The sequence below is a fragment of the Podarcis pityusensis genome (assembly GCF_964106645.2).
Source record: "Podarcis pityusensis genome assembly, chromosome: Z".
In the NCBI taxonomy this organism is placed as follows: domain Eukaryota; kingdom Metazoa; phylum Chordata; class Lepidosauria; order Squamata; family Lacertidae; genus Podarcis; species Podarcis pityusensis.
Genome location: NC_138044.1, coordinates 1,418,493 through 1,442,144, shown reverse-complemented (window position 1 = coordinate 1,442,144; position 23,652 = coordinate 1,418,493). Strand labels below are relative to the sequence as shown.

Genomic DNA, 23,652 nt, shown 5'->3' with positions numbered 1-23,652 from the left:
GCAGTGGTGTGGGGTTGGCTTCAGCCCTCAGACATTATTAGCCCCACCAGACCATTTTGGCCAGGCCACATCCAGCTGCCCTACATACCTGACCTCATTTTTAAAGGTAAATATGCTGTTGGACTGAAAGGGAGCTTGCAGGTCCCCATGGAAAGCCCCATCCAAGGGGGCCCACAAATTGCTATCCCTTTTCAAGCACCAGTTTGTTTACAGGGAGCAGCAGACGTTTCCCTCAGGGAGGAAGAGCTTGTGGGACAATAACATGGGGGGGGGGGACCCGCCAGCATAGTCTGCAACCTCTCTGGTTTCACGTCAACAGAAGACTGAGGTGCATCACCTGCGCTTGCTCTGTAGCCCCCCACAAGATGGCTTCCAGGTGATATACTGGGACTTCACTGGCATTTGAGCATTTAAAGGTCACTCTTGTGAATTGGTATTTGCTGCGGCCAGGATGTTGCTAGTTTATTTTATTCTTTTCTGGCTTTTTAAATAAAAGAAATCAAGGCTCTGGCTTGAACAAGTTTCTCTCTAGGAACACAGAACGGTGCCTTACACTGAGTCAGGCCGTCCATCCATCTGGAATCTCCCCCAGGCCACCTGGAGATTCCAGCAGGTGTGTTGAATGGGGGGTCTTCTGCATGCAGTGCAGGTGCTCTACCCACTGAGCGACTCTGCTTCAGTTATCTTCTCTGGGTGTTGTGAACTTTGACACAAAACAGTTTGTGGGACCTTCTGCTGCTGCCTTTCCTCACTTGTCGTATTCCTCTTAACATGCTAAAGCCATTAATAACTGTGGAGCCTATTTGAGGAGCAGGAGGAGGAGAAAGCCCACCCTGCTATGCTCAGATGGTCACTGCTGCCTTCTCTCCAGCAGGGAAGTCACCAGGCAAGTGTGAGCTGAGTGGCCAAAAGGAAGGGCGTGCTTTTCATGTGAAGCAGAGTCCGCAGCAAAGCAGTTTGTGCCAGCCCCTCCCAAACCATTGTTTTCCTAGCCAATGGGCTGAATTCCGAGACACCCCCTGTTGCCCAGGGGATGCCTACCCTTTCCTTCCCAAGCAAGTAAGATTCAGACCCAGGCATGCACCAGAGAGGGAGGGAGCGTGGGTCACGCGTCAGAAGAGAGGGTGTTTCTTTACACCATGTCTCATCCCTGGTTCATCTAGCTCAGTGCCGTCTGGCACTGACTGGCAGCTCCAGGGTTTCAGGCAGGGAGCCTCCGCCAGCCCTGCCTGGAGATGCCACTGGGGATTGAATCCAGGACATTTTGCATGCACTCTGCCACTAAGGTACGACCCTTCCCTGACAGCAACAGGGGAAGCTGCCTCACACTGATTCAGGCCACTGGTCTGTCAAGCACATGGAGGGATGCCTCAGACCAGCTTTTATTTTCTGTAGTTTGGTTTATTTTTGCATTGTATTTTAAGTCGCTTTGTGTTTACTTTTTTGGTAAAAGTGTGTGTGTGTGTGTGTGTGTGTGTGGATGTGTGTGACACACAAGTTGTTGGTATCTGTCTGTCTTGAGAGACAATGGAGTGTGCCTCTCGGGGTGAACTCAAACCACTGTGTTAGCGACACTGAAGTGACCTCCACAGGGACACAAGCCTGGGCAGTGTGTTTTGAGGTCCTGGGCAGCCCAGACGACAAGACCCCCTCTTGGCCTCACTGATGGGGTCCAAAGGAAAGCAGAGCAAGATGATTGGCACCAGGAGTTGCTGGAAGGAAGCATCCTTACGGACTCTGCTCCAGATTTCTGTTGTGTTTACTCCTTAGCCTTTTCATCTCCCAAAGATGTCCCACAAGGCAGTGGAGGTTTAGTATTAGAGTTTTCCCGTCTCCTAGGTGGCTCCTCACTTCCTTCTGCAGCACTTGTTGGGTGTAGGTCCAGTTGCGGACGACTCTGGGGTTGCAGAGCTCATCTTGCTTTACTGGCCGAGGGAGCCGGCGTACAGCTTCCGGGTCATGTGGCCAGCCTGACTAAGCCGCTTCTGGCGAACCAGAGCAGCAGACGGAAACGCTGTTTACCTTCCCGCCGGAGCGTTACCTGTTTATCTACTTGCACTTTGACGTGCTTTCAAACTGCTAGGTTGGCAGGAGCAGGGACTGAGCAACGGGAGCTCACCCTGTTGTGGGGATTCGAACCGCCGACCTTCTGATCGGCAAGTCCTCGGCTCTGTAGTTTAACCCACAGGGCCACCCGTGTCCCAACTAATACAAGTACAGTGAATAACTATAGTACAATGGCTGGCGGAAGCTCTCCCAGAATTTCAGGCAAGGCTCCTTCTCACCCGTACCTGGAAATCCCATTGGGAGTTGAACATGGGATGGTCTGCATGAAAAGCAGAGACTTTACCCATGAGCTGCGGCCAGACACTCCTGCACACCACAACCCCTCTCTCTTGCCACCCCCCAGCCCCGCCTTGCCCTGCAGGGGAGGTCGCAAGCAAACATTCTTGTCAGCAGTGATAGGAGCCAGCTGGGGAGGTTTAGAGCTGAGATGGATTAGGTGGTTGTGTGCTGGCAGGCTTCCTCTCCAATCCCTTTCCTCCTGCCTGGGACCCAGGAGTGTGCACGCTGCTCTCCCAGCCCAGCTGAGCACTGGCCCCCCTCCTGGCTTCTCCTCCTGAGACCCGCCTGCCTTCCCATGTCAGCAAGGGAGCAGCCATGAATGCCCTGTGGCTTGGCGTCTTCCTGGGTGGAATTTGTCTCTTCCTGGCAGGTAACAGACAGAGGCGCCTCTTTATCCTGCCTGTGTGAGGGAGGGTGTGCAGACTCCAGCCAGGGATGGAAGGCAGCGGGGATGGTCGTACGACTCCCTTCTAGAGGGAAGATGCGGGTTAGCTGTTCAGCTAGCTGGTCTGGCTTTGGGAAAGTTTAGCTCTGGTGTGTGTGGGTGTGTGCGCACTTGGCTGTGCCTGGAGCGTAGTGTTGTTGTTTCAGGTTCATGCGCTTGCTTCACGCTCAGATGCCCTGGGACGGGCAGGGGTCAGGGTGGAGTGCAGTGGGGGGAAGCCCTATTCTCTCTCTCCAGTAGGTAAGGACTCTGGAATGTAGTCCAGCCTCCACCACGCAAAGCAGCAAGAGTTTCTCTCCTTCCAGAACCCAGAGATTGTTTCCTCCTGTCATGGGTTTGTTGGGAGTTGGTGGGGTTGGGTGGGGGTTCCCTTACCCATGCAAATGTCCAGGGTGAGGTTGGTGCTTAATCCCCTGCTAAGAGACGTAGGATTCTTTAATTAGGCTGAGCTGGGGGTGAGGGGCTGTGTGACAGGCAGGCTCTGCCCACCCAGAGTCTCACTCCCCTAGCGTGGGACGTTGAGGAATGCAGGGCCAGCGAATTTTTAGCTAAATGCTCATTAATCCAGACCCCTGACACTCTGTATGCAGTCCATGGTACAGGCACGGGTAGTAGTCCACCTTTTTGGAATGTACATTTGAGAATGGTATTTTTTATTCTTTGCCATATATCTGTATGGTGTTTGCACTACGGCTGAGACCCGTCATGGATCAGGCCGCAACCGAGTAGAGGATTCCAACCCGGCAGTTGTAGACGAGCAGCCTGGCACAAAGCTGGGGAACCTCTGGATGTTGCTAGAATAGAGCTCCCCTCATTCTGATCTTTCGCCACGGGGCTGGTGGGCTGTGCTGCCCTCCCACCATTTAGAAGTAGCCCCTGGCCCAAAGAAGGTGATTTCCCCCATGCTGTTCCCACCACCACCCTGGCAGGGTGCACAGAGGTGGCTCAAATATACCTGGCAAGGAGGCTTCCAGCACAAGGGAATGAGAGAGCATGTCATTCATTACTTAAGGCACGACTGTGTCGGCAAGCCCTTTTGTGACAACTGCAAGAGCCGTAGCCTTCTAGCAGTGCCCTTCTCAAGGCAGTGAGGGTGGCCAGCTTTCCCAAGAGCTCTTCAACTTTTTGCTACAGTTTAGGGGTTCTCCTCCTTTTCTGGCAAAGGAAGAAGGAGAGATTATGGGTTACGTGAAGGCCCTTCCAGCCTTCCTTCTTAACTGAGCATTAACGATGGTATGGGGTGTTAAAGGTTTTGGGGCAGACAGGCTGCTTCCTGCTGAAAGTCTGTGAGTTTTTATATCCCAGTTTGGACTTTTTCAGTCCTGCAGTTGTGGAAGAGTAACACTCTGAATGCCAATAATGCAAAAACATCGGGGGGAACATTGCAGAACAACTAACAAAAGTGTGAGAATACATGTGGGTCGTCCAGTATGAACCCACCACGTGTGTACTATTATTGTGTGAAGGACACCTTGCAGAATATACCTGCAAAAAATAAATCATTCTGGAGGGGGTGAGGTGGCTGCCTTTAGGATTTAGGGGGGCTGCCACAGGCAGAAAGGTTGTGATGGTAAGAATGTGCTCATTTTATTTTATTTTTGAATGGAAAACTCTTCTCCTCCCAGCTTTTGGAAGAGGCCTGAAGTCCTGTGGTTGCACACCAAAGTTTTACCCCCTCTGCTTTTAAAGTGACCCCCCCCCCAAAGAGGATATTTGCCTCCCTCTCTGCAACAGGCTTCCCAAAACTCACTCCCTCCCACGTGAGTGTAGGTTATTTCCTGGCCTGTACCAGCCTACCTCTGAAAGGCCTAAAGCAAAACCTTCTCATTTCCGGAGAAGGGGAAAGGGGTTGCCTTCTTGAGGCTTTGCTTCAAATGAATATGTACATACAGGCAGGTCCACAAAGACCTCCTCTACCCCCAAAACTGAAGTATCTAAGAAATGAAGCCAGCAGAGTCGCCTTCTCTTGAGGGACCAGGCATTTTACCAGGACTCAGACAGCAATATTTCTCTTCGCTGGCTTAATGTATGTGTACAGTTGTGAGTGGTACTCTGTGGAGGACGGTTGTGGGTCACGTCAGGGAGATTACACAACCCCCCTTGTTCCAAAGACTGCATTATTCTGAGAGAGAGAGAGAAAGGGAAAGAGCTGTGAGTTTGGGGGAATGGGTCTGCAAGGTGCCTGAGTCCCTTCCAATTTGTGGGGTCTTGGATCCAGCAAGAGTTAAAGCATGGGTGGGCAGCCTGAGGCCCAGGGGCCGGATCCGGCCCAATCACCTTCTCAATCCGGCCCTTGGACAGTCTGGCAATCTGTGTGTTTTTACATGAGTAGAATGTGTGCTTTCATTTAAAATGCATTTCTGGGTTATTTGTGGGGCCTGCCTGGTGCTTTCACATGAGTAGAATGTGTGCTTTTATTTAAAATGCATCTCTGGGTTATTTGTGGGACATAGGAATTCATTCCCCCCCCCAATATAGTCTAGCCCCCCACAAGGTCTGAGGGACACTGGAACAGCCCCCTGCTGAAAACGTTTGCTGACCCAGGTTAAAGTCTAACAACAACAACAACAACAACAACAACAACAATTTTATTAATTATACCCCGCCCATTTGGCTGAGTTTCCGCAGCCACTCGGGCTGGCAAGTTCCTTTGTGAAATAATGGACATAGTTGCCATCTAAGCACCATCATTAGTATAACAAAGGAAGTAGCTTGGGGGGGGGTGTGCAAAGGGTGGGCCCCCTTCCTCAGATGGCTGCTAATGAGAAGACAAAATCCTGAGAGTGTTTGAGCTGAGCCCTGGGCTAGAAGCAGCCAGAAGCCATGCTTGATTTCAGCTAGAACCCTTGACTGGGAGAAGCGAGGTCTTCTGGGGTGTTAAGGCTGTGAGCCTTCCAGAGTAGGCTCAGATTGTATGGATACATAAATAAACCATATATCACAAAGACACCACAGTCTCCACCATCCCTCATTCCAAGGAAGCTAGACCCCGGGTATGTGCCTGGAACCCCTGGAACCTCTCACCCATCGGAGATTGGGTGGTGCACAACACAATTTAGGCCAGCCCCCCCCCCCCAACCGATGCCCTCCCTCCAGGACTGGTTTGAGGTGCAGTTCAAACATCTGGGAGGCACCAGCTTAGGGGGAGACTGTTTTAGAGGCTGAGCCCTGCCCAGCTGTCCCACTCATGTCTGAGAATGCTAATTCCTTTGACAACGTAGAACATAATCTACTGGCAAGTCTTCCTGCACAGACTCATTAAGAGGAAGAGGAGCTGCACCATCGTGCCTGGCTACCCCTCACAAAGCCTGTTCTTACCAGAAGAGCCACCTGCAAAATGGGATTGGCCATGAAGAGTGTGGCATCACAGTGGTACCTCAGGATGCGAACGGGACGCAAGACGTGACAGTGCGTCTGTGTGTGCATGGGTCACGTTCTGCTGCTTCCGCGCATGCGCGTGATGTCATTTTGACCACCTGCGCATGCACGAGTGGTGAAACCCGGAAGTAACACACTCCGTTACTTCCAGGTCGCTGCGGAGCGCAACTCGAAAGCGCTCAACCTAAGCGTATTTATCCCAAGGTATGACTGTATGTATGGGACGCGGGTGGCCCTGTGGGTTAAACCACAGAACCTAGGGCTTGCCGATCAGAAGGTTGGTGGTTCGAATCCCCACAACGGGGTGAGCTCCTGTTGCTCGGTCCCTGCTCCTGCCAACCTAGCAGTTCGAAAGCACGTCAAAGTGCAAGTAGATAAATAGGTACCACTCCAGCGGGAAGGTAAACGGCGTTTCCGTGTGCTGCTCTGGTTCTCCAGAAGCGGCTTAGTCATGCTGGCCACATGACCTGGAAGCTGCACACCGGCTCCCTTGGCCAATAAAGAGAGATGAGCGCCGCAACCCCAGAGTTGGCCACGACTGGACCTAATGGTCAGCGGTCCCTTTACCTTTACCTTTATGACTGTATGTGCAAGTCCTGCTGCTTCTGTGTGTCACCTAAATGGAGAGTGGCCCTTCGTACGCAGGAATGCACACTCAGTACTGGCAAGAAAGTGAAGTGGAGACGGGGGAGAGATTGTGGCCGCTGCACAAGGAGCATGAATGCTGAGAAGGCAGAGAAGCAGTCTGCCCCATGGAGGCAACCCTAGTGCAGGGGCCTGAGCCACCCCATCTGAGCACCCCACCCCACCCCACTTGTGTTGGCAGGAAAATAAAAGATTAAAGAGGCAAGGAGTAGGCAGAGAAGCTCAGACCCTTCTGCCCAGCACAGCACAGAGCACTGATGAGGGTGCAAATTCCCCCCTCCCCAGTCACCGGAAGATTAATTTTGTAAGGGGAGGGGGCTTCCTTGGCTGATGTGCGCATGTGTGTATGTGTGTGCATGCATGCAAAAGAGCATGCATGTATTCAAGAGTGTGTTGTGACTACATACACTTTTGGATACACCCACCCGAACCATGTGCTGCCATCCTTACCCCCCAAGAGAGTTGGCCAAGGGTGAATGCAGATGAGCCCAGTCCTGGCACAGAACCAGTGAGCCAGTGGGAATGAGCTCTGCTGGGCCACTGCTGACTGCACTGTCCCTGAAGGAAGACAGTGTTAGAGAAGAGCTCCTCTCCCAAAGCACCTGTTTGCTTTGTGGGGCTGCACAGGGTAGCCCTGCAGGCACTGCAGAGGCACCCAGCAGAGACCTGCTCTGATCCACAAACAAAGCTGGAATCAAAACAGCCCAACATCCCAGTGGATGAAGACTCCACACTTAATTAGCCACCAGCAGGGGGCTGCCAGTTCACCGGGAGGATTAATTTAGCAGGTTGCCCTATGCGCTCCAGAGGAAACCCAGCAGCAGGCAGCTTGGTCCTGGCAAGCATGTGGAGGGAGGGGGCAATTCTTGCCCCTGCCCCAACACACATGCCTTGGCCAAGCCCCTCCTTTTCCCCAAGCCCCTGGCTGGTAAGAAAATGCATAAATCGTCCGCAGTCATGCCCCTTCTTTAGTCAGGCCAGTGTATAAGGCTCCAGCTAGATCCTTTCCTCCCCCACCTCTTGCAGGCTGCCCACTGGTCAGCAACCAGATGGTCATAGTGATGTCAGCTGTCCCATTTACACTCATGTGGTTTGAAATCAACATTGTGCAGGCACAAGCATGGCATTTTGGAGTCCTGGCAGCTAGTTGATTGCTGGGGCATCAAACACTGTGCAAGCCTTTCTGAAAGCACCAAAGACCTACTGGTCTTGCGGTGAGCTGTAGGAGCTGCTTTGTAGCCCTGACAATCAGCTTATTGTTGGCAATTTTTATCAGTTGATTGCCAGAGCTTCAAAGTATAATGCACTGCACTGAGTTTTGCAGGTTGGAAGATGCAGGACAGATAAAAAGAATTATAAAAAGGTAAAGGGACCCCTGACCATTAGGTCCAGTCGTGGCCGACTCTGGGGTTGTGGCGCTCATCTCGCTTTATTGGCCGAGGGAGCCGGCGTACAGCTTCCTGGTCATGTGGCCAGCATGACTAAGCCGCTTCTGGCGAACCAGAGCAGCGCACGGAAACACCATTTACCTTCCCGCTGGAGCGGTACCTATTTATCTACTTGCACTTTGACGTGCTTTCGAACTGCTAGGTTGGCAGGAGCAGGGACCGAGCAACGGGAGCTCACCCCGTCGCAGGGATTCGAACTGCCGACCTTCTGATCGGCAAGCCCTAGGCTCTGTGGTTTAACCCACAGCGCCACCCGCATCCCTAAAAATAAGTATAGCATGTAGTTAAAACCACGGAACACTCTCGCACAAGAGGCAGTGATGGCCATGAACCTAGATGGCTTCAAAGAGGAATAGAAAAATTCACGGAAGAGGAGAGGGCTAGCGATGGCTCCTGGCCACAAGGACTCTTCTCTGTGTCCACAGCTGAAAGGCAGCAATTCTTCTGAATCCCAGTTGCTGGAAGTCGCAGGAGACTGAGTATTGCTGCTTGCGGTTTTCTCACAGGCATCTGGTTGACCACTGAGAGAACAGGATGCTGGACTAGATGGGTCACTGGCCTGCTCCAGCCTGCTCCAGAACAAAACCATTGCTGTTGCAGAGAGCAAGGGTGGCAGTGTGGGTAGAGTTTTGGGACTGGGCTAAAGAACTCAGGGTTCGAATCCCCACACAGTCATGAAGCTCCCTGGGTGATCTTGGGCAGTCACTAACTCACGTACCTCACTAACCTAATGCACTTCAGCATCTGGTTGTGAGGATTAAATGGGGGGGGGGATAACTGCATAGAGCACCTTGAGCTCCTTGGAGGAAAGGTGCGATGAAATAATAACTTCAAAGCACAGCTGTTCCTGATGCCCAGGTCCACCAGCAAAATAGGAGCCTGTGCAGCTTCCGATAGCCAGATAGCAGCTGCCTAAACATTTATTTGCTAGTGCAGGGACTTGCCAAGGCCATTAGATAGCCTTGTTGCTGTTGTTGTTGTTGTTGTTGTTGTTAATTACTGCATTTTTCGCTCTATAAGACACACTTTCTCCCTCCTAAAAAGTAAGGGGGAATGTGTGTGTGTCTTATGCGCAGCTGTCCCAGAAGCCAGAACAGCAAGAGGGATTGCTGTGCAGCGAAAGCAGAGATCCCTCTTGCTGTTCTGGCTTCTGGGATTCAGAATATTTTTTTTCTTGTTTCCCTCCTCCAAAAACTAGGTCTGTCTTATGGTCTGGTGCGTCTTATAGAGCGAAAAATCCAGTACCTGCCCTTCACCCTAAGGCCCCAGGGTGGGGTATAACATTAAAACACAATATAGCATACAGCCTAAAGCAGCTTATAATCACAAAAATAAGGTGGGTCCTAAAAAGCCAGGATAGAGAGATGCAATTTCAGCATTCACAGGAAGCTGTATAGTGAAGGTACCAGGTGCACCTCTGTGCGGAAGGAGTTCCACAGCTGAAAGGCTGCCACAGAGAAGGCTCTGTCCCAGGCCTCCACTTCCTCTGAATTTCCCAGGGCAGCAGAACTACCAAGAGGGCTCTCTCTGCTGATCTTAACACCTGAGAGGGTCTGCAAGGAATGAAGTGGCCTCTCAGACATTAGGGGCCTGCATAGCTTTAGGGCTTTACACACAAATGCACTGGCCCTCTTTCTGTAATAGCTGGTTCCTGAATCTCAAGCAGCATTGAGGAAATTAATCTCTCCCTTCACACTGACATAAAAACAGCTTTGAACCGCACTACCTTCTCTCCATTCTTAGGTGGGAGCATGAAATCCTCAGGCACCCATCTTTGCAAAGGTGGCTATAGTTGCATCCACGAAGGTTAGCTTGTACACTCCCTCTTCCTGCAGTGCTTCCATGCCTGCCTGCAGGGCAAAGGCAGGACCAAATTCCACATTCCTCTCGTGCTCTGGTTCCTCCCAAACCTGCAGGCCAGGCGTAATAATGCCATTAAGTGGAATAATCCAGGCTTTGTTTATCTGTGCAGCTGTCTTGGTGGATTAGTAGGAAGCTGGGTTAGGGGGTTGGAGGGGTAATAGGCCTTCTTAATCAAGGGTTTGCTCTCATTATCAGCCCACTAGCAAAGAAGGACACCACTTCCCTTCTGCCAGGCCTGATTCGTAGCCTCTGTTCACCCCGCTGTAGTGAACCCAGCCAGATGCTTTAGCTCCTTTGCTGCAGTGGTGGGCTTGTGTGTCAGGGTTGGGAGTGGTGTCTCTCAGCAAACAATTCCCACTTCAACTTACGCCTTCCTTCCTTCCTTCCTTCCTTCCTTCCTTCCTTCCTTCCTTCCTTCCGGTGTACGCCAGGTGTAGAGTGTGCCACTGACATTGACGAGTGCGAAGACCACCCCTGCCTAAATGGAGGAGCCTGCGAAGATGGCATCGCTGACTACATCTGCCATTGCATCCTTGGTCCAAACGGCATTGCCTGGGGTGGGAAGAACTGCTCTGTGGAGCTGACTGGGTGCCAGAACCACAGCTGCCAAAACGAGGCCTTGTGCATCCCCACCTACCAGTCTGAGTCCCACGGCCACCTGTGCCGCTGCCACCCTGGCTTCTATGGCTCCACCTGTTCCACGCCAACCACCTTCTCCTTCACAGCCAGTGTCTACCTCTTCATCAACATGACTGCAGACGACGAGAGTGCCAGGGAGGCGCCAGAGGGGCACCAAGCCAGTGTGGCTCTCCGGTTCCGGACCACCCTCCCTGATGCCATCCTCTTCTACCGAGGCCAGCCAGGAGAGCACCTTCTCCTGGAGCTCTCTGGTGGCCTCCTGCGAGTGTCACTTTTGATGCAGGACACTCCGTTGTCTTTCACCTTGGAGGCACCGAAGGTGGCCGATGGCCATTGGCACAAGGCAGAAGTCCTGCTGCAGATTGATTCTCTCGTGCTCAAACTCTGGCATGAAGCCTGCACTGGGGGTGTCTGTTTGCACAGCAACCCCATTGGAGAGGGAGCCCCCATTTCATTCCTGCCCTCCTTTTTGCACATATATATTGGAGGAGTTGAAGAGGACTTAACGCCTAATCCAACAAAGAGTTTCCTTGGTTGCTTGGAAGACTTGCAGATTGATTCTAAGGTTGTCTTGCCACAGGAGGTGATCGGACTGAAAGCCCCTGGGTTTGAGCTGGGCTGCGAGAGGACAGAGTGGTGTCACTCCCAGCCCTGTTCACATGGCGGCCAGTGCATTGACCTCTGGGCAGACTTCCGCTGTCACTGTGCTCGGCCTTACGAAGGCCGTACATGCGCCTATGGTGAGTAATGAGTGAGAGTGCCTGTCGGCCCCTCTGAGAGGGAGGTGGGTTGGCTTGGAAGCAATCCTCTGTTTGGGGGAGGTGATGTAGGCCTGGGGTGGAGAGGTTGCAGTTCACGGTTCATGTGCTTGATCTTATGGCAATAGAGGCAATTCTCCTGGGCACCCACTGTAGACCCAACAAAGAGCCACAACAAAGTGCCGCTGGGTGCTCTTCTCCAATGCTCAAGGGCAGGCAATTACACACACAGCAAATTATGGCCCTGAAGGTTGCAATTGCCAGTGCCTAGGTTCTGCTGTGGTCCTTCTGCAGAACCTCAGCCATTTCCAAAGGTCCCAGAGGGTTGATGAATGGGTTGAGACCAGCCTAGTGGTCTCAGAATGGTTTTGTTCTGATGCTCCCTTCAGTTCAGAGTTGCCATGCATTGTTCTTTCTTCCTCAGAGTCTCCTGCAGGAACTTTCAGCCAAGACAACTCCTCAAGCTTTGCTTCCTTTGCAGTTAGCAGCAGTCTCGGGGCAAACTTTAACCTTTCGTTTTTCATCCGAACTCTGAGGCCCAGTGTTCTGGTGACCCAAATCAGCAACCAAAGTGAAGTTTTCCTCACAGTGTATCTGAAAGATGGGCAGCTCCAGCTGGAGGCACCTCCTGCTGCTCCCATTGGGCCAACTGGGCAGCTGGCGGATGGCACCTGGCACTTTGTGGTGCTTTCCTTCCACAATGGTCTTGTTTACACCAGCCTTTTAGGCAGAGAGGAGGAACTGGGACCCCTGGTGGTGACTCCTCTCCCTCCTGGCTTTGTGGTTCATGTGGGTGGACTCCCGGACCAAGACAGTGCTGTCACCTGGGGAGGGCCTTTCAAAGGCTGCCTTCAGGATGTTCGACTCAATGACTGGCAGATGCAGTTTGCCCCTCATCTGGCTGCTAACCACAGTGGCCCACAAGACAGGCTTGTGGGGCAAACCACCAACGTTGGTTTCGGATGCACCTCTGATGACACCTGCAAGGTAAGGAGAATGCCAGAAGTTGTCTGACTGTGCCGAGAATGGCACTATAGTGCAGCCTTCGCAAGCCTGGTGCCCTCCAGATGTTTTGGACTACAATTTGCATCAGCCCCACCCAGCATGGAGTTGTAGTTCAAAACATCTGGAGGTGACAGCAGGTTGGCAGAGGCCAACTTGTACCTCTGTGAACTGAAGGGCAGATGGAGGCCACAGGCCTAATGAGCTCGGTGATGGTTTCCTCAAGTGGCCACCAGCATTCCCTCAGAAGCCCACAAGCAGGATACGCCTCCAGCAGCTGGCAACTGGAGGTATCCTGCCAGGGAGTCACACCTTGAGAAGACAACTATATTAGGGCCATCCAAGCAACCCATGGAACAAATTCCATAGGAGGCATGTGAAATGGGGTTTACTTTTGCCAGACAGTTATGACATTTGTTTTAGAGGCTGAGCCTGTGGTCTTCCTGCAAGAACAGCAGAGGAAGCTGCTGTTCACTAAGTCTATTTAGCTCAGTGTTGTGGACACAGACTTGCAGTCTCTTTCTAGGGTTTCAGACAGGTGGGCATGCCAAGCCCTACCTGGAGATGCTGAGAAGTTCACTGGGACCTTCTGCATGCAAAGCATCTCCCCCACCTCTTTTTCCATGACACACTTAAGCAAGAGGGTGGCAGTGAGTCCCTGTTTGCCAGAGGAAAGGCCTGCGCAGGCGCTCATCCAGGGCTGTTACCACCACTTCACTGTTGCTCTTGCCTTAGCACTGGCTTGGCATGGAGGTGAATGCCAAGGGGGTTAATAGGATCACCTTAAATAGCCTTTGCTAACCTGGTTTCCCCCAGCTGTTTTGGACTACAATTCCCATAAACCCCAGCAAACCAGGCTGGTGAAGGGTGGTCTAGAAGCTTACATGTTTCCAGCATTTCCTTCCTATGTTCTTCCTCCTTACGCTGTCAAAGGACCAGGCATTGGGCAGGCAGGAGTAACAGCATTGACCTGGCAAGGTGGAGTATGGACTGTCCTTCGCCTCTCTCCTCTATTCAGCATGTGCTCATGGTCTCTCTCTCTCTTTGTCCCCATCCAGCTTCTCACTTCCTCGCTTTGCCCTCAGATGAGCATCTTCTGCCACAAGGGCAACTGCATGCATGCATTGAAACCTTTCTGTCTTGAATTGGCTTGGGGCTAAAGGCACCTCTTGCACACACAGAGGTCTAGAAAGAAGGCTTTTTTGGCAGGGGGGAATTTGATCCAGTGCACCCAGTGCACCACCTACACAGAGACACACAGATGCAGGGGACACCCCCCCCCCGCCACCACTTCTCTTGCTCTGTAGTAAGTTACAGAGGGACAATGCTCCATCTTTATGGAGTTTAAAAGCATCCAGCTCATTAGTACAAAGAGAGCTTCTTCCTAACTGGATCAATTCCTGCCTCCCCACTCGATAATAACTTGGCCTCAGACCTCTCCTTAAGTACCCAGTGCAAACGAGAAGCCAAGTCCCAGCTTTCCAGTTGTTACAAATGGGGAGGGAGCAGAAAGTCTTAGAGACGGTATCCTGAGCACAGTGCCCTCCCTCACACCACCAAAGCTGCCACCAGAGTCTTGCTTGCAGCAGAAAAGAAAAGCACAAAGAGGCAGACATGAGTGGTGGGAAAGTGAAAATAGCAGAAAAGTTGAGCGTAAGCATGAGAAACTGCCATTTCTCCATTTAGCTCACTATGATCTATGCTGACTGCCAGGGGCTCTGCAGGGTTACAGACAGGAGGCACTCAGACCCTACCTGGTGGTGCCAGGGAGAGAACCTGGGACCTCCTAGCACTACCACTGAGCTAGACACCTTCTAGCTAGGGTTGGAAATTCAGTTGCTAGCCATGCATCCCACCGTTTTCATCCAATGGCAACTACAGCTCCCAGGCATTCCTCATCCAGATCTGCTAGCCTTCCCCCTGCCCCTCAGACCCCCAGCAATGCATGTCTCTCCAAAGCAAAAGGAACAGTGGACCCTGTTCCTTCTCCTCCTCTGACCAGGCTCCTTTCTTGTCTTTCAGTCTGGGCCATGCCTCAATGGCGGCCAGTGCACCGTCACATGGAATGACTTCAGCTGCAGCTGCCCAGCCAACTTCACAGGCAAACGCTGCCACGAGAGAGTCTGGTGCATGAGTGAGCTGTGTCCTCAAGCCACAACCTGCGTGGATGTCCCTTCCGGCTATGTCTGTAAGCATCATGCGAGGGCCAAAGAGAACCTGAAGCAAGAAGCGCAAGAGTTCTTTTCTATCATTCATTTAAAGAATTTATAAGAACGTAAGAGTAGCATGCTGGATCATGCCCCACGCCCATTTAGTCCAGCATCCTATTTTCACAGTGGCCAACCAGAGGTCTGTAGGACAGCAGGAAGAGTGCAAGAGCACTCTCCTTTTCTGCAGTTTCCAACAACAATTAAAAAGCATAATTGCCTCCAACTGCAAAGGTAGAGCCCAGCCATCGTGGCTGGTAACCATCCGTTGTCTTCTCCTCAATGAATTCTACATAAACCACTTAATACAGAATATATACGCAGTGAACAAGTGTATCTGAAACTGCATGAGATAAAACCAATCATAAAACGAATCTGCAAATCACAATAAAACCCTAATTGCAGATCGTATCAGCTGTAGACTAAAATCTCCCCACCCGACCCTTCACAGTGACTATTGCAGGTAAATATCCCTGTTCCACCCATGCCCCTTCATCCTTTAAAATGCTCACTGTGGGCGAGAACATAAGAGCCTGCTGGATCAGAGCAAAGGCCCCTCTAGTCCAGCTTCCTGTTCTCAGTGGTGGACCCCTTGCCCCAGCAGGAAGTCCGCAAGCAGGAGATAGGCACAACACAGCCCTTCTCACTTGTGATTCTTAGCAGCGGGTGTTTAGAGGCGCACTGCCTTCAACATACCACAAATTTGCCATGGAAGTTTGCTTTAGGGGGCAACGTATCCTTCTTCAGTGGCCTCATGCATGTGTCGTGAAAGTTGTGGCTAGGATTGGCACCAAGAGAGATATAGACGGTGACGCTCCTCAGTACACAGGGATAGTCTGTGCTGCTCTCCCTTGGAAGATACCTTCAGGTGGGGATCCTTGTTATTTTCATTGGAGGCTCCCACCCCCCAGACCTGACTCCTCTGACTGCCATGTTCACCTTCTCCTCCTTGCAGGTCTGGCCACGGCCACGTTTCATGAGCGCGACACAGCTGAATTCACAGCCAACGCGTCCATCACCAGAGCCCTCCATAGCCTCCGCCTGGACTTCAGAACAAGGGACCAAGACAGCATCTTGCTGCGGGCCGTGGTGGCTGTGGATTCCCTCCTGGTGGCCATCCAGAACTCCTCTCTGCTGGTAGAGATCAGGAGTGGGAACGGCGTCGAGGGGGCAAACCTCCTCAGCCAGGTGCCAGTCTCGGATGGCGCCTGGCACATGCTTACGCTGTCCATGGAAGATCCCTTGGCTCTCTCGTCAAGATGGCACCTTTGTCTGGATGGGTCCGTCAACACAACCCTCCAAGGCAATGCTGGGAACCTGGACTTCCTGAAGAGCAACGCACTCATTGTCCTGGCTGAAAACTTCACCGGCTGCCTTGGGCACGCAGATGTGGGTGGAGTGCTCCTGCCACTGGCTGCCCCCACCGCGTACCCACAGCCAGAACAGTTCCTGCAAACAAACAGCCGGGCAACCCTTCTTGGCTGCCAGGGGCAAGACGTCTGTGCCTCCAGCCCATGCCTCCACCAGGGCACCTGCCAGGACCTCTTCAACGCCTTCAGCTGCGCCTGCAGTCCTGGGTGGGAGGGGCCCCTGTGCGAGGCCAACATTGACGACTGCAAGTCCAGCCCCTGCCTCCACGGCACCTGCATAGATGAAGTGGCTGACTTCCAGTGCAACTGCGAGAAGGGCTACATTGGGAAGCGCTGCCACATTAACGTGGACGACTGCATTAGGCACCAGTGCCAGAATGGTGGGACCTGTGTGGATGGGGTCTACAGCTACTCCTGCAAGTGTCCCCCACAGTACACAGGCCCTCACTGCGAGTAGGTGTCCCCCGACCCCTGCCCCCTAAGGATGCTGCTGGAGGGAGCAGATCTTCCAGGGATGGTGCTGGGAAGATTAGCCTGAAGCAAGCTGTTCGTTTGTTTCTGTGTTTTTATTTATATTTAAACACAATTACCAAGCAAATTGTTGTCTTCCAGGGCAAATGTGCAGATGTTGAGTTTTGCATGCAGTCATCCACATGGCATCAAAACAGACTTTTGGGAAATCTTCTATGCTGCAGATTAAGCTCATGTCCACAGGGCATACACTTCAATCTAGAGCATTAAGATAATTTTTCCGTAGTGGCTGCTGCAATTGAGACAGAAGGGAGATTACTGTACGACAGTTAATAACCAATACACTGTTTCTTTACTGATGCCTTTTGCATGCTGCTCCACAGCAAAACGTTCCCTAAGCAGCTCGTGATAAACAAGTAAAAGAAAACCTTAAATCAAAACAAGAAACCATTAAAAGACGAGAGAGACCTGGCATGTTTAGGAAGCAGGCTTATATCGTGGAAAAGTTCCATTTCTTTCAGTAATTCAACTTAAAAGGTGAAACTCATATATGAGATCGACTCGTGACATGCAAAGCGAGATCTGCTTCTACTTCTCAGAGGTCCAATCTTGCTCCATTTGCAATCCTTGTTTTGCTGATTTCCTTGAATATTCTAATTTTCTGAGATGGTCAATTTGGTGTTTTCATCAGCTGTAGGCCATGATCATCACAACTGTAACAAATCAAGGCTTGACATATCTCGTTTGGCATGTCACGAGTCTATCTCATATACTAGTTTCACCTTTCAAGTTGAATTACTGAAAGAAAGGAACTTTTCCGCGATATTCTGATTTTTCAAGTTTCACCTGTAGTTTAGCCTGACTGGTGGAGTCTCTCTAGGGCTCCAGGCAAGAGTCTCTCCCACCCCTACCTGGAGGTGACAGTGGGGGTTGAACCCGAGACCTTCAGCACGCAAAGCAGGTGCTCAATCACTGAGTTGAAGCCCTTTGAGTTGCAATAAAACAGGACTTGCTGCACCTCCGAAATGCAAAGCAGAGGTCTGGATTGCCCAAGTCTCTCAAGAAGCCTGGGTGGACCAAGAGGCCGCTGCCTGGCACTGAAAGGGCTGTGAAGCTGGTGCCAGGAAGTGAGCTTCCCTGGGAAGAGAAGGCTTGCCTGCCTCACTGCATTTGGCCTCTGGAAGGACCTTGCGGGGTCAGATGCAGATGGGACGTGGCGGCCTCTTGGGTAGTCTCGTCCCAAGCCTTCCTGGGCATCAGGGCAGGGGCAGCCAAGCGCAGCCCCAGGGTCAAAGTGGGCGTGGCCAAAGGGTATCTATTTCTTGTATCTATTACGAGTGCAGATCTGCCGGCACTGCCAGTGTTTGTTTTTATTTTGTTAAAAGTCCCTTCCCCTTTTAAACAAACCTAGAAAATGTATGCTGTATAAATAATAAGGATTCTTACAATCCTCTTCTTCTTCTTCTTCCAACCAGGTGGCCGTTCCCACCTGAGCAATGCGGGAAGAACTTCACCTGCCTGAATGGCGGCAAGTGCATGAGTGGCGTCTGGGGAGCCAACTGTACCTGCAAGCCAGGCTACACAGGCAGAAGGTAGGACCAGAGTTCCCCATTGCAGGCCAGGCCAGTGGCCCAAGGAGCCCAGCAACTGGTTTGTTCAAAAGAGCAGCTTGGCTGTTTCCACAGAATGCATTCTCATTGTATTACCCTTTAAAAACAATCCTCTATATATCCAAATAGTATCAGTATAATACTGAGTTTACAACTGCATACAGAATATCAAATGGCAATGGAAACCAGAAATTCCCAACAACCTCATTTCAGTGAAGAGTCTCTCTTGTTCCTGCAAATAAGCTATAGCTTCTGATTCCTTAGAGCAGAGGTGTTCAACCTTTCTGAGTCCACGGCTCCCTTGACCAACTCCATTCTTTTTTTTTTTTAAAAAATAATTTTTATTAAAGTTTTGAACAACAAAGAAAGAAAAGAAAAACATACACAATACATATAACAAAAACACACAAAAAAAACAAGATTCAACAGTAAAAGAACAAAAAACATAACAATTAAAAACAATATCTCTTTTCCATTTCCGTTTTTTAGTTACTTATTTTCTGGACTTCCTCATACCTCCCTCTTTTGTATTCCAATCCAAATTGTTTGTCCAGCAATTTCTTTTCCACTTTTTTAATCCCAATCTTTAGCTTTAATAAGATATTGAAATATATAACTTCAACTTCTTTAAACCTGATCTTTGGTCTTAATATCATATAACGTTAAAATTTTCCCTCTTAATGTCAAATTTCCATTTCTTTAAACATCTTTAATCCTAATCTTTAATCTTAGTCTATCATTAACTTTAACCTGTACAGCTGGAAACCGCTTATTTTCAGTCCAACATCACTCTAACATTCTTTAATTTTGCAATGTTTCTGAAGATAGTCTTTGAATTTCTTCCAATCTTCCTCCGTCGACTCTTCTCCCTGGTCACGGATTCTACCAGTCATTTCCGCCAATTCCATATAGTCCATAAGTTTCATCTGCCATTCCTCCAGCGTGGGAAGTTCTTGTGTCTTCCAATACTTTGCGATGAGTATTCTTGCTGCTGTTGTTGCATACATAAAGAAAGTTCTATCCTTTTTTAACACCATTTGGCCGACTATGCCCAGAAGAAAGGCCTCTGGTTTCTTAGGGGACCAACTCCATTCTTTGTGGGGCCCAGGAGCCCAGTTACATCCCCCCTTGCCTGCAGAGCTGGCAGCCCCTCACCCTTTTTCGAACACCCTCCCTTGTGGAGTGTTCCCTCAGCCTCCTCTCCTCTCCCCTCTCCCTGGGAGTCCTCTGGGCAGCTGCTGTCCCTGGTCTCTGAGCTGCCCCCCCCGCCCCAAAGAGAGATGCCTCCTCACACTGCCCCACAGGGGCTGGGGAAGCACCCCCTGGCCAGCCCCAGAGCTCGCCTGGGGAGCTTGTAGCCAAGGCTGCTGCAACAAACAGCCGCACGAGCCTTTGGGAGGCAGAGATAGAGGAGGGCATCAGAGGAGGGAGGGAAGGAAGGAAAGAGGGACAGAGGCCAGTGCTGCCCACGGCACCCCTGACCATCCTCCAAGGCACCCCAGGGTGCCACGGCACACTGGTTGAAAATCACTGCCTTAGAGGAAAGATCTTTATCAGATCTCACTTTCAATCAATGCTCTGGTTCACCAAAGATCATTGAGAAATAGGTGCAATTCACACTTACTCATTCTTCCTTTATAGAAAATTTGCTTTTGGGTACCAAACTGTGCTTCTATATAAAATGCAAGCTGCCTGAAAGTCTCCACAAGACTAAGGATGTGGTTATAAATCTGTATGAGTGCAGTATAGATACTATTTGGATATATTTGGGTCTCTTTGTTGTGTGTAGAGACTATTGCCATGAGAGACTCATACAAAGCACACAGTTGGCCTGTCCTTATTGCACCAAGAAGAGCAAACCACCCTAAGATGCAGTTGACCAGTAAGCCAGCTGGGCCTGTGGGAGGGCTGGAGCCCACAGATGGAAGCAAGCAGGAAGTGGGAAACTGACTTTTCCAGCTTTTGGTGCCTTTCAAGAAGAGAGTGCAAAGCCCACCAAGGCAGCTGCGTCTTCCACAGGGCCGGCCCTTGCAGTACAGTTAGCTCTCACCGGGAGGAAAGCCTCTCCAGCTTGCTAAGTTCACCCACTGAAGAGGCAGAGCCCCAAGCCAACCCCTCCCCTCCCCTCCAGGTGCCTCTTGCAACGCCATCATTTCTTTTGGGCCGAGGCTGACTCTTGCCAATTCCTTTTGCAGATGCCAGATCAACATCAATGACTGTGACCCCAATCCCTGCCAGAATGGGGGGACCTGCCAGGATTCCGTAAACCGGTATCGATGTGTGTGCAGTGCCAGCTACACTGGGGAGCGATGCGACATTGACGTAAGCCAATGCTTCCTGTGCATAGTGGTGGGTCAGGCTTTTGTCTCTTAAAGCTAAGGCAGTTTGGCCAAGAGGGAAAGGAACTGTTTAAAAATCCTGGTCGGATTCAGAGGCAGCGTGGGGGGCGCTGGGTCTCCTCCCCACAACTCTTGCACAAGGAGAATTCAGCATTTGCACTCAGAACTTATTTTAAACATCGGGCCAAAATGCTCTCTCTCTGTCCTTGGAGGTTTGAAGCAGAGGTTCGATAGTCAACTGTCTTCTATTATTTAGCCGAGATTCCTGCCTTGCAGGGGGTTGGACTAGATGACCCTCAGGACCCTCCAACTCTATGGTTCTATGAAAATGCAATCAAATAACTCCTATTAGCATAATTTTTGGATGGTTGTGAAATTCATAAAGTTTTAAGTATTATTGGGGGGGGCATAGGTCAGTGATGAAGTGTGAGGGAACAGGGTCCCCAGGAGGTGAAGAGGGACAGAGAAGCACAGTGTCTGCCAAGTGCCCCAGGGAGAGGGGTCTGTGCCTGTATGTGTTGAGGGCCAGGAAATCTATATGAATTTTAAAATAAGGCCAAGAATACCCTAACCGAGCCTGCTGTTTGCTTGTGGTGGGAGAGAGGTACTTGATGCTTTGCTCAGCAGACAGGGGAATAAGTCTGTGTTGGGTGGGCTTCTCTTCACCTGCCCTGCATGCTCCTCCTTGCATGGAATGTGGTTGCATGTGGGTGACTGGGGACCGGTAACATACTAACCTTGACTGCATGAACCTGCCCTTAATGCCATTGCATGTCTGCAGGGGAGACAGGCTCTCTGCTGTTGCTGTTGCAGCTGTGCCTCCTCCGGCTGATGCTTCTAAACAACCCCTTTGTTTAGAAGCCTTTGCATGCCTGAGTCTGAGGCAGCAGCCCCACTGCCTCCAGGGGTCTTGGCGCTGGTCCCTTCCCGTGGGCTTCCTGCATGATGATGCTTGCTCTGCTGCCTCTTCTCTTTCATTTCTAGACCACAACTAACCTGTGTGTCTGGCTCTGAACAGTGCACCCTCTGCAGCCTGGCCCCTTCGCCCCATTGTGATGCTGTCTGGTGGGACAGAGCCTCATGAAATCTGACACAGAACATGCTCCACCTTGTTAAGTGCAGCAGATAAAAGGTTTTGAGCTGCAATCTGCTGGCCCCACGCCAGGGTGGAGAAGCTGCTTGCTTAAACTGCCCTCTAATATAGCCAAACCCTATTCCAATTGCACAACACATCTGATATATCCAATTGCAAGGCTTAGGAGCTCAGAATCCACCCAATTACCTGCTTACAAATCTCCCTCCCGGTTTCTCTCTGGGAAGGTAGCGGTGGCTTGGCCAGCAAGCGTCTTAGCTGCTGAGCTGACACACTGCTGTTTTTAGTAAGGCTTACGCTAATCTTGTGTCCCCGAAACAGTTCTGTGAGTAAGCTCTGAGCTGTAGGTGGCTGCTTTTCCTATGCTGCCGTGGACAGCGTCTGCATGCAAGTTCCCTGGCTGAGGATGCATTAGCCGGACTGCCACCCTGGAAGGGGACCAGACATTGATAAGGTGTGCATGTTGTGAGATTAGATTTCTTGCTGCTGATCTGGAGAAAACCTTGCACAGGCAATTGGTGCTTCCTACTAACCACCCTGCTCAACGCTCGTAACAGGAACAGGGAAGTGTTCCCATATGACAAATTGTCCCAAAGGAGCACCCTTGCCTCTCGGGGGCAGAGGCTACCATACTCCCCACACCTGCGTCTGTGCATGGTTGATGTTTGGGGCTGCATGTCCTTTCTAGCCACACTTGTGATAGGTCAGAGCTGCAAGCTGCTAGCATTTTTGAATTGGCAGGGACTGCAGCCAATTGGATCCTGGCTATGCCTCCCTCCTGGAGGGCGTTCTAGTGCCTGCTTTCTGCAGCCAGAAATCCAGCCCCTTTCTCCATATCCCTGACTACTGACGTTTTGTTCCTGAGCCTTGGCCTACTTTTAACACTGACCTGGGGGACAGCATGCACCCCTTCCTTTCCCTCTCAAGTGCCACACAGCTGCCAAGCGACTCCCCCACTGCCCGCCGAAGGCTCATTCTTTTTCCATTAATTTCTCTTGCAGAGGGGGACTCCAGGTGCTCTCTTCCCATTCCCATTAATTGAAGTAGCGGTGCCAGTAGCCTGTGGTTGCTTGCTGCTACTCATTATTATCTTCGTGCTTATGATCCTCACGGCCCGGAAGAGGCGCCAGTCTGAGGGGACCTACAGCCCAAGCCAGCAGGAGGTGGCAGGAGCTCGCCTGGAGATGGACAGTGTGCTCAAGGTGCCGCCGGAGGAGCGCTTAATATAGGCCCTGCTCTAGCGAGGCAAAGGGCTGCCTTGGCAAGGCTGGCACTGAGGTGCTGGGCTTGTCCCGGGCTGTGCACCCGCTTGCCCACCTCACCAAGCTCCTTAAGCGCAGTGGAGTTGCAAGCGCGTGAGTGGCTGGGCCGCAGGTGCACCTGGGAATGCCCGAGGCTCCCCAACCCACTCTCTGTGGCTCTTTCCCAGAGGCAGCAGTTAGGCATCACCCTTGCCCCCTTCCCCGTCCATCCCTCGCCGCAAGGAGGAGTCTGCCCAAAGGCCTCCCTTGCAAAATGCTGTTCTCACAGGCAGAACTGCAGGCTGCCTCTGCCCGATTATGCCGGGGGGGGGGGGGGAGCTTTCCCAAGACCAGCACCAACACCAGCCAACCTTCAACAGAATCAGCACCTCCGATCCTGCCTCCCTGTCAGACATGGCTCCAAGGGGTGGAGAGACTTCTCAGAAGCCACTGAGAACATTTGCACAAACCAACTCGTTTTATAAAACAGCCCCCTTTGGGGGTGGACTCTCTTGACATTCCCACAGGTACCATTTGTTGGTGGTGCTAGTGATGGAGATGGTGAACGTTTGTGTGTGCTTATTCAGTTCTTCTTGCCAAATGGTGTGGGAGGCCGTAGGATGGAGAAGGGATTGTGGCCCCTTAAGGATTCAGGTGCAGTGGGAATGCAGCAACAGAGCCTGCATACGGACATGTGGGGGGCAGGTCCTCTCTCTCTCTCTCCCTTCTTGCCCACCCACTTGAGATTGAGACTCATTAATAGCCCTCTGGCTCCCATGCTGCTACCACCAGTTACA

The 23,652-nt window shown here is 51.4% G+C and overlaps 1 protein-coding gene across 1 annotated transcript in view; it reads left to right on the top strand.

Moving 5' to 3' along the window:
* CRB2 (crumbs cell polarity complex component 2) overlaps window positions 1–23,373 on the top strand; it is a 63,594-nt gene extending 40,221 nt beyond the window's left edge. The window contains exons 7-13 of the mRNA XM_080990790.1: window positions 10,557–11,504; window positions 11,947–12,509; window positions 14,547–14,712; window positions 15,687–16,554; window positions 18,048–18,164; window positions 20,378–20,504; window positions 22,616–23,373. Of these exons, the coding sequence (XP_080846916.1) occupies window positions 10,557–11,504; window positions 11,947–12,509; window positions 14,547–14,712; window positions 15,687–16,554; window positions 18,048–18,164; window positions 20,378–20,504; window positions 22,616–22,843 (3,017 nt within the window). The 3' untranslated portion in view covers window positions 22,844–23,373. The remainder of the gene's footprint in view (window positions 1–10,556; window positions 11,505–11,946; window positions 12,510–14,546; window positions 14,713–15,686; window positions 16,555–18,047; window positions 18,165–20,377; window positions 20,505–22,615) is intronic.
* Window positions 23,374–23,652: the final 279 nt, after the last annotated feature.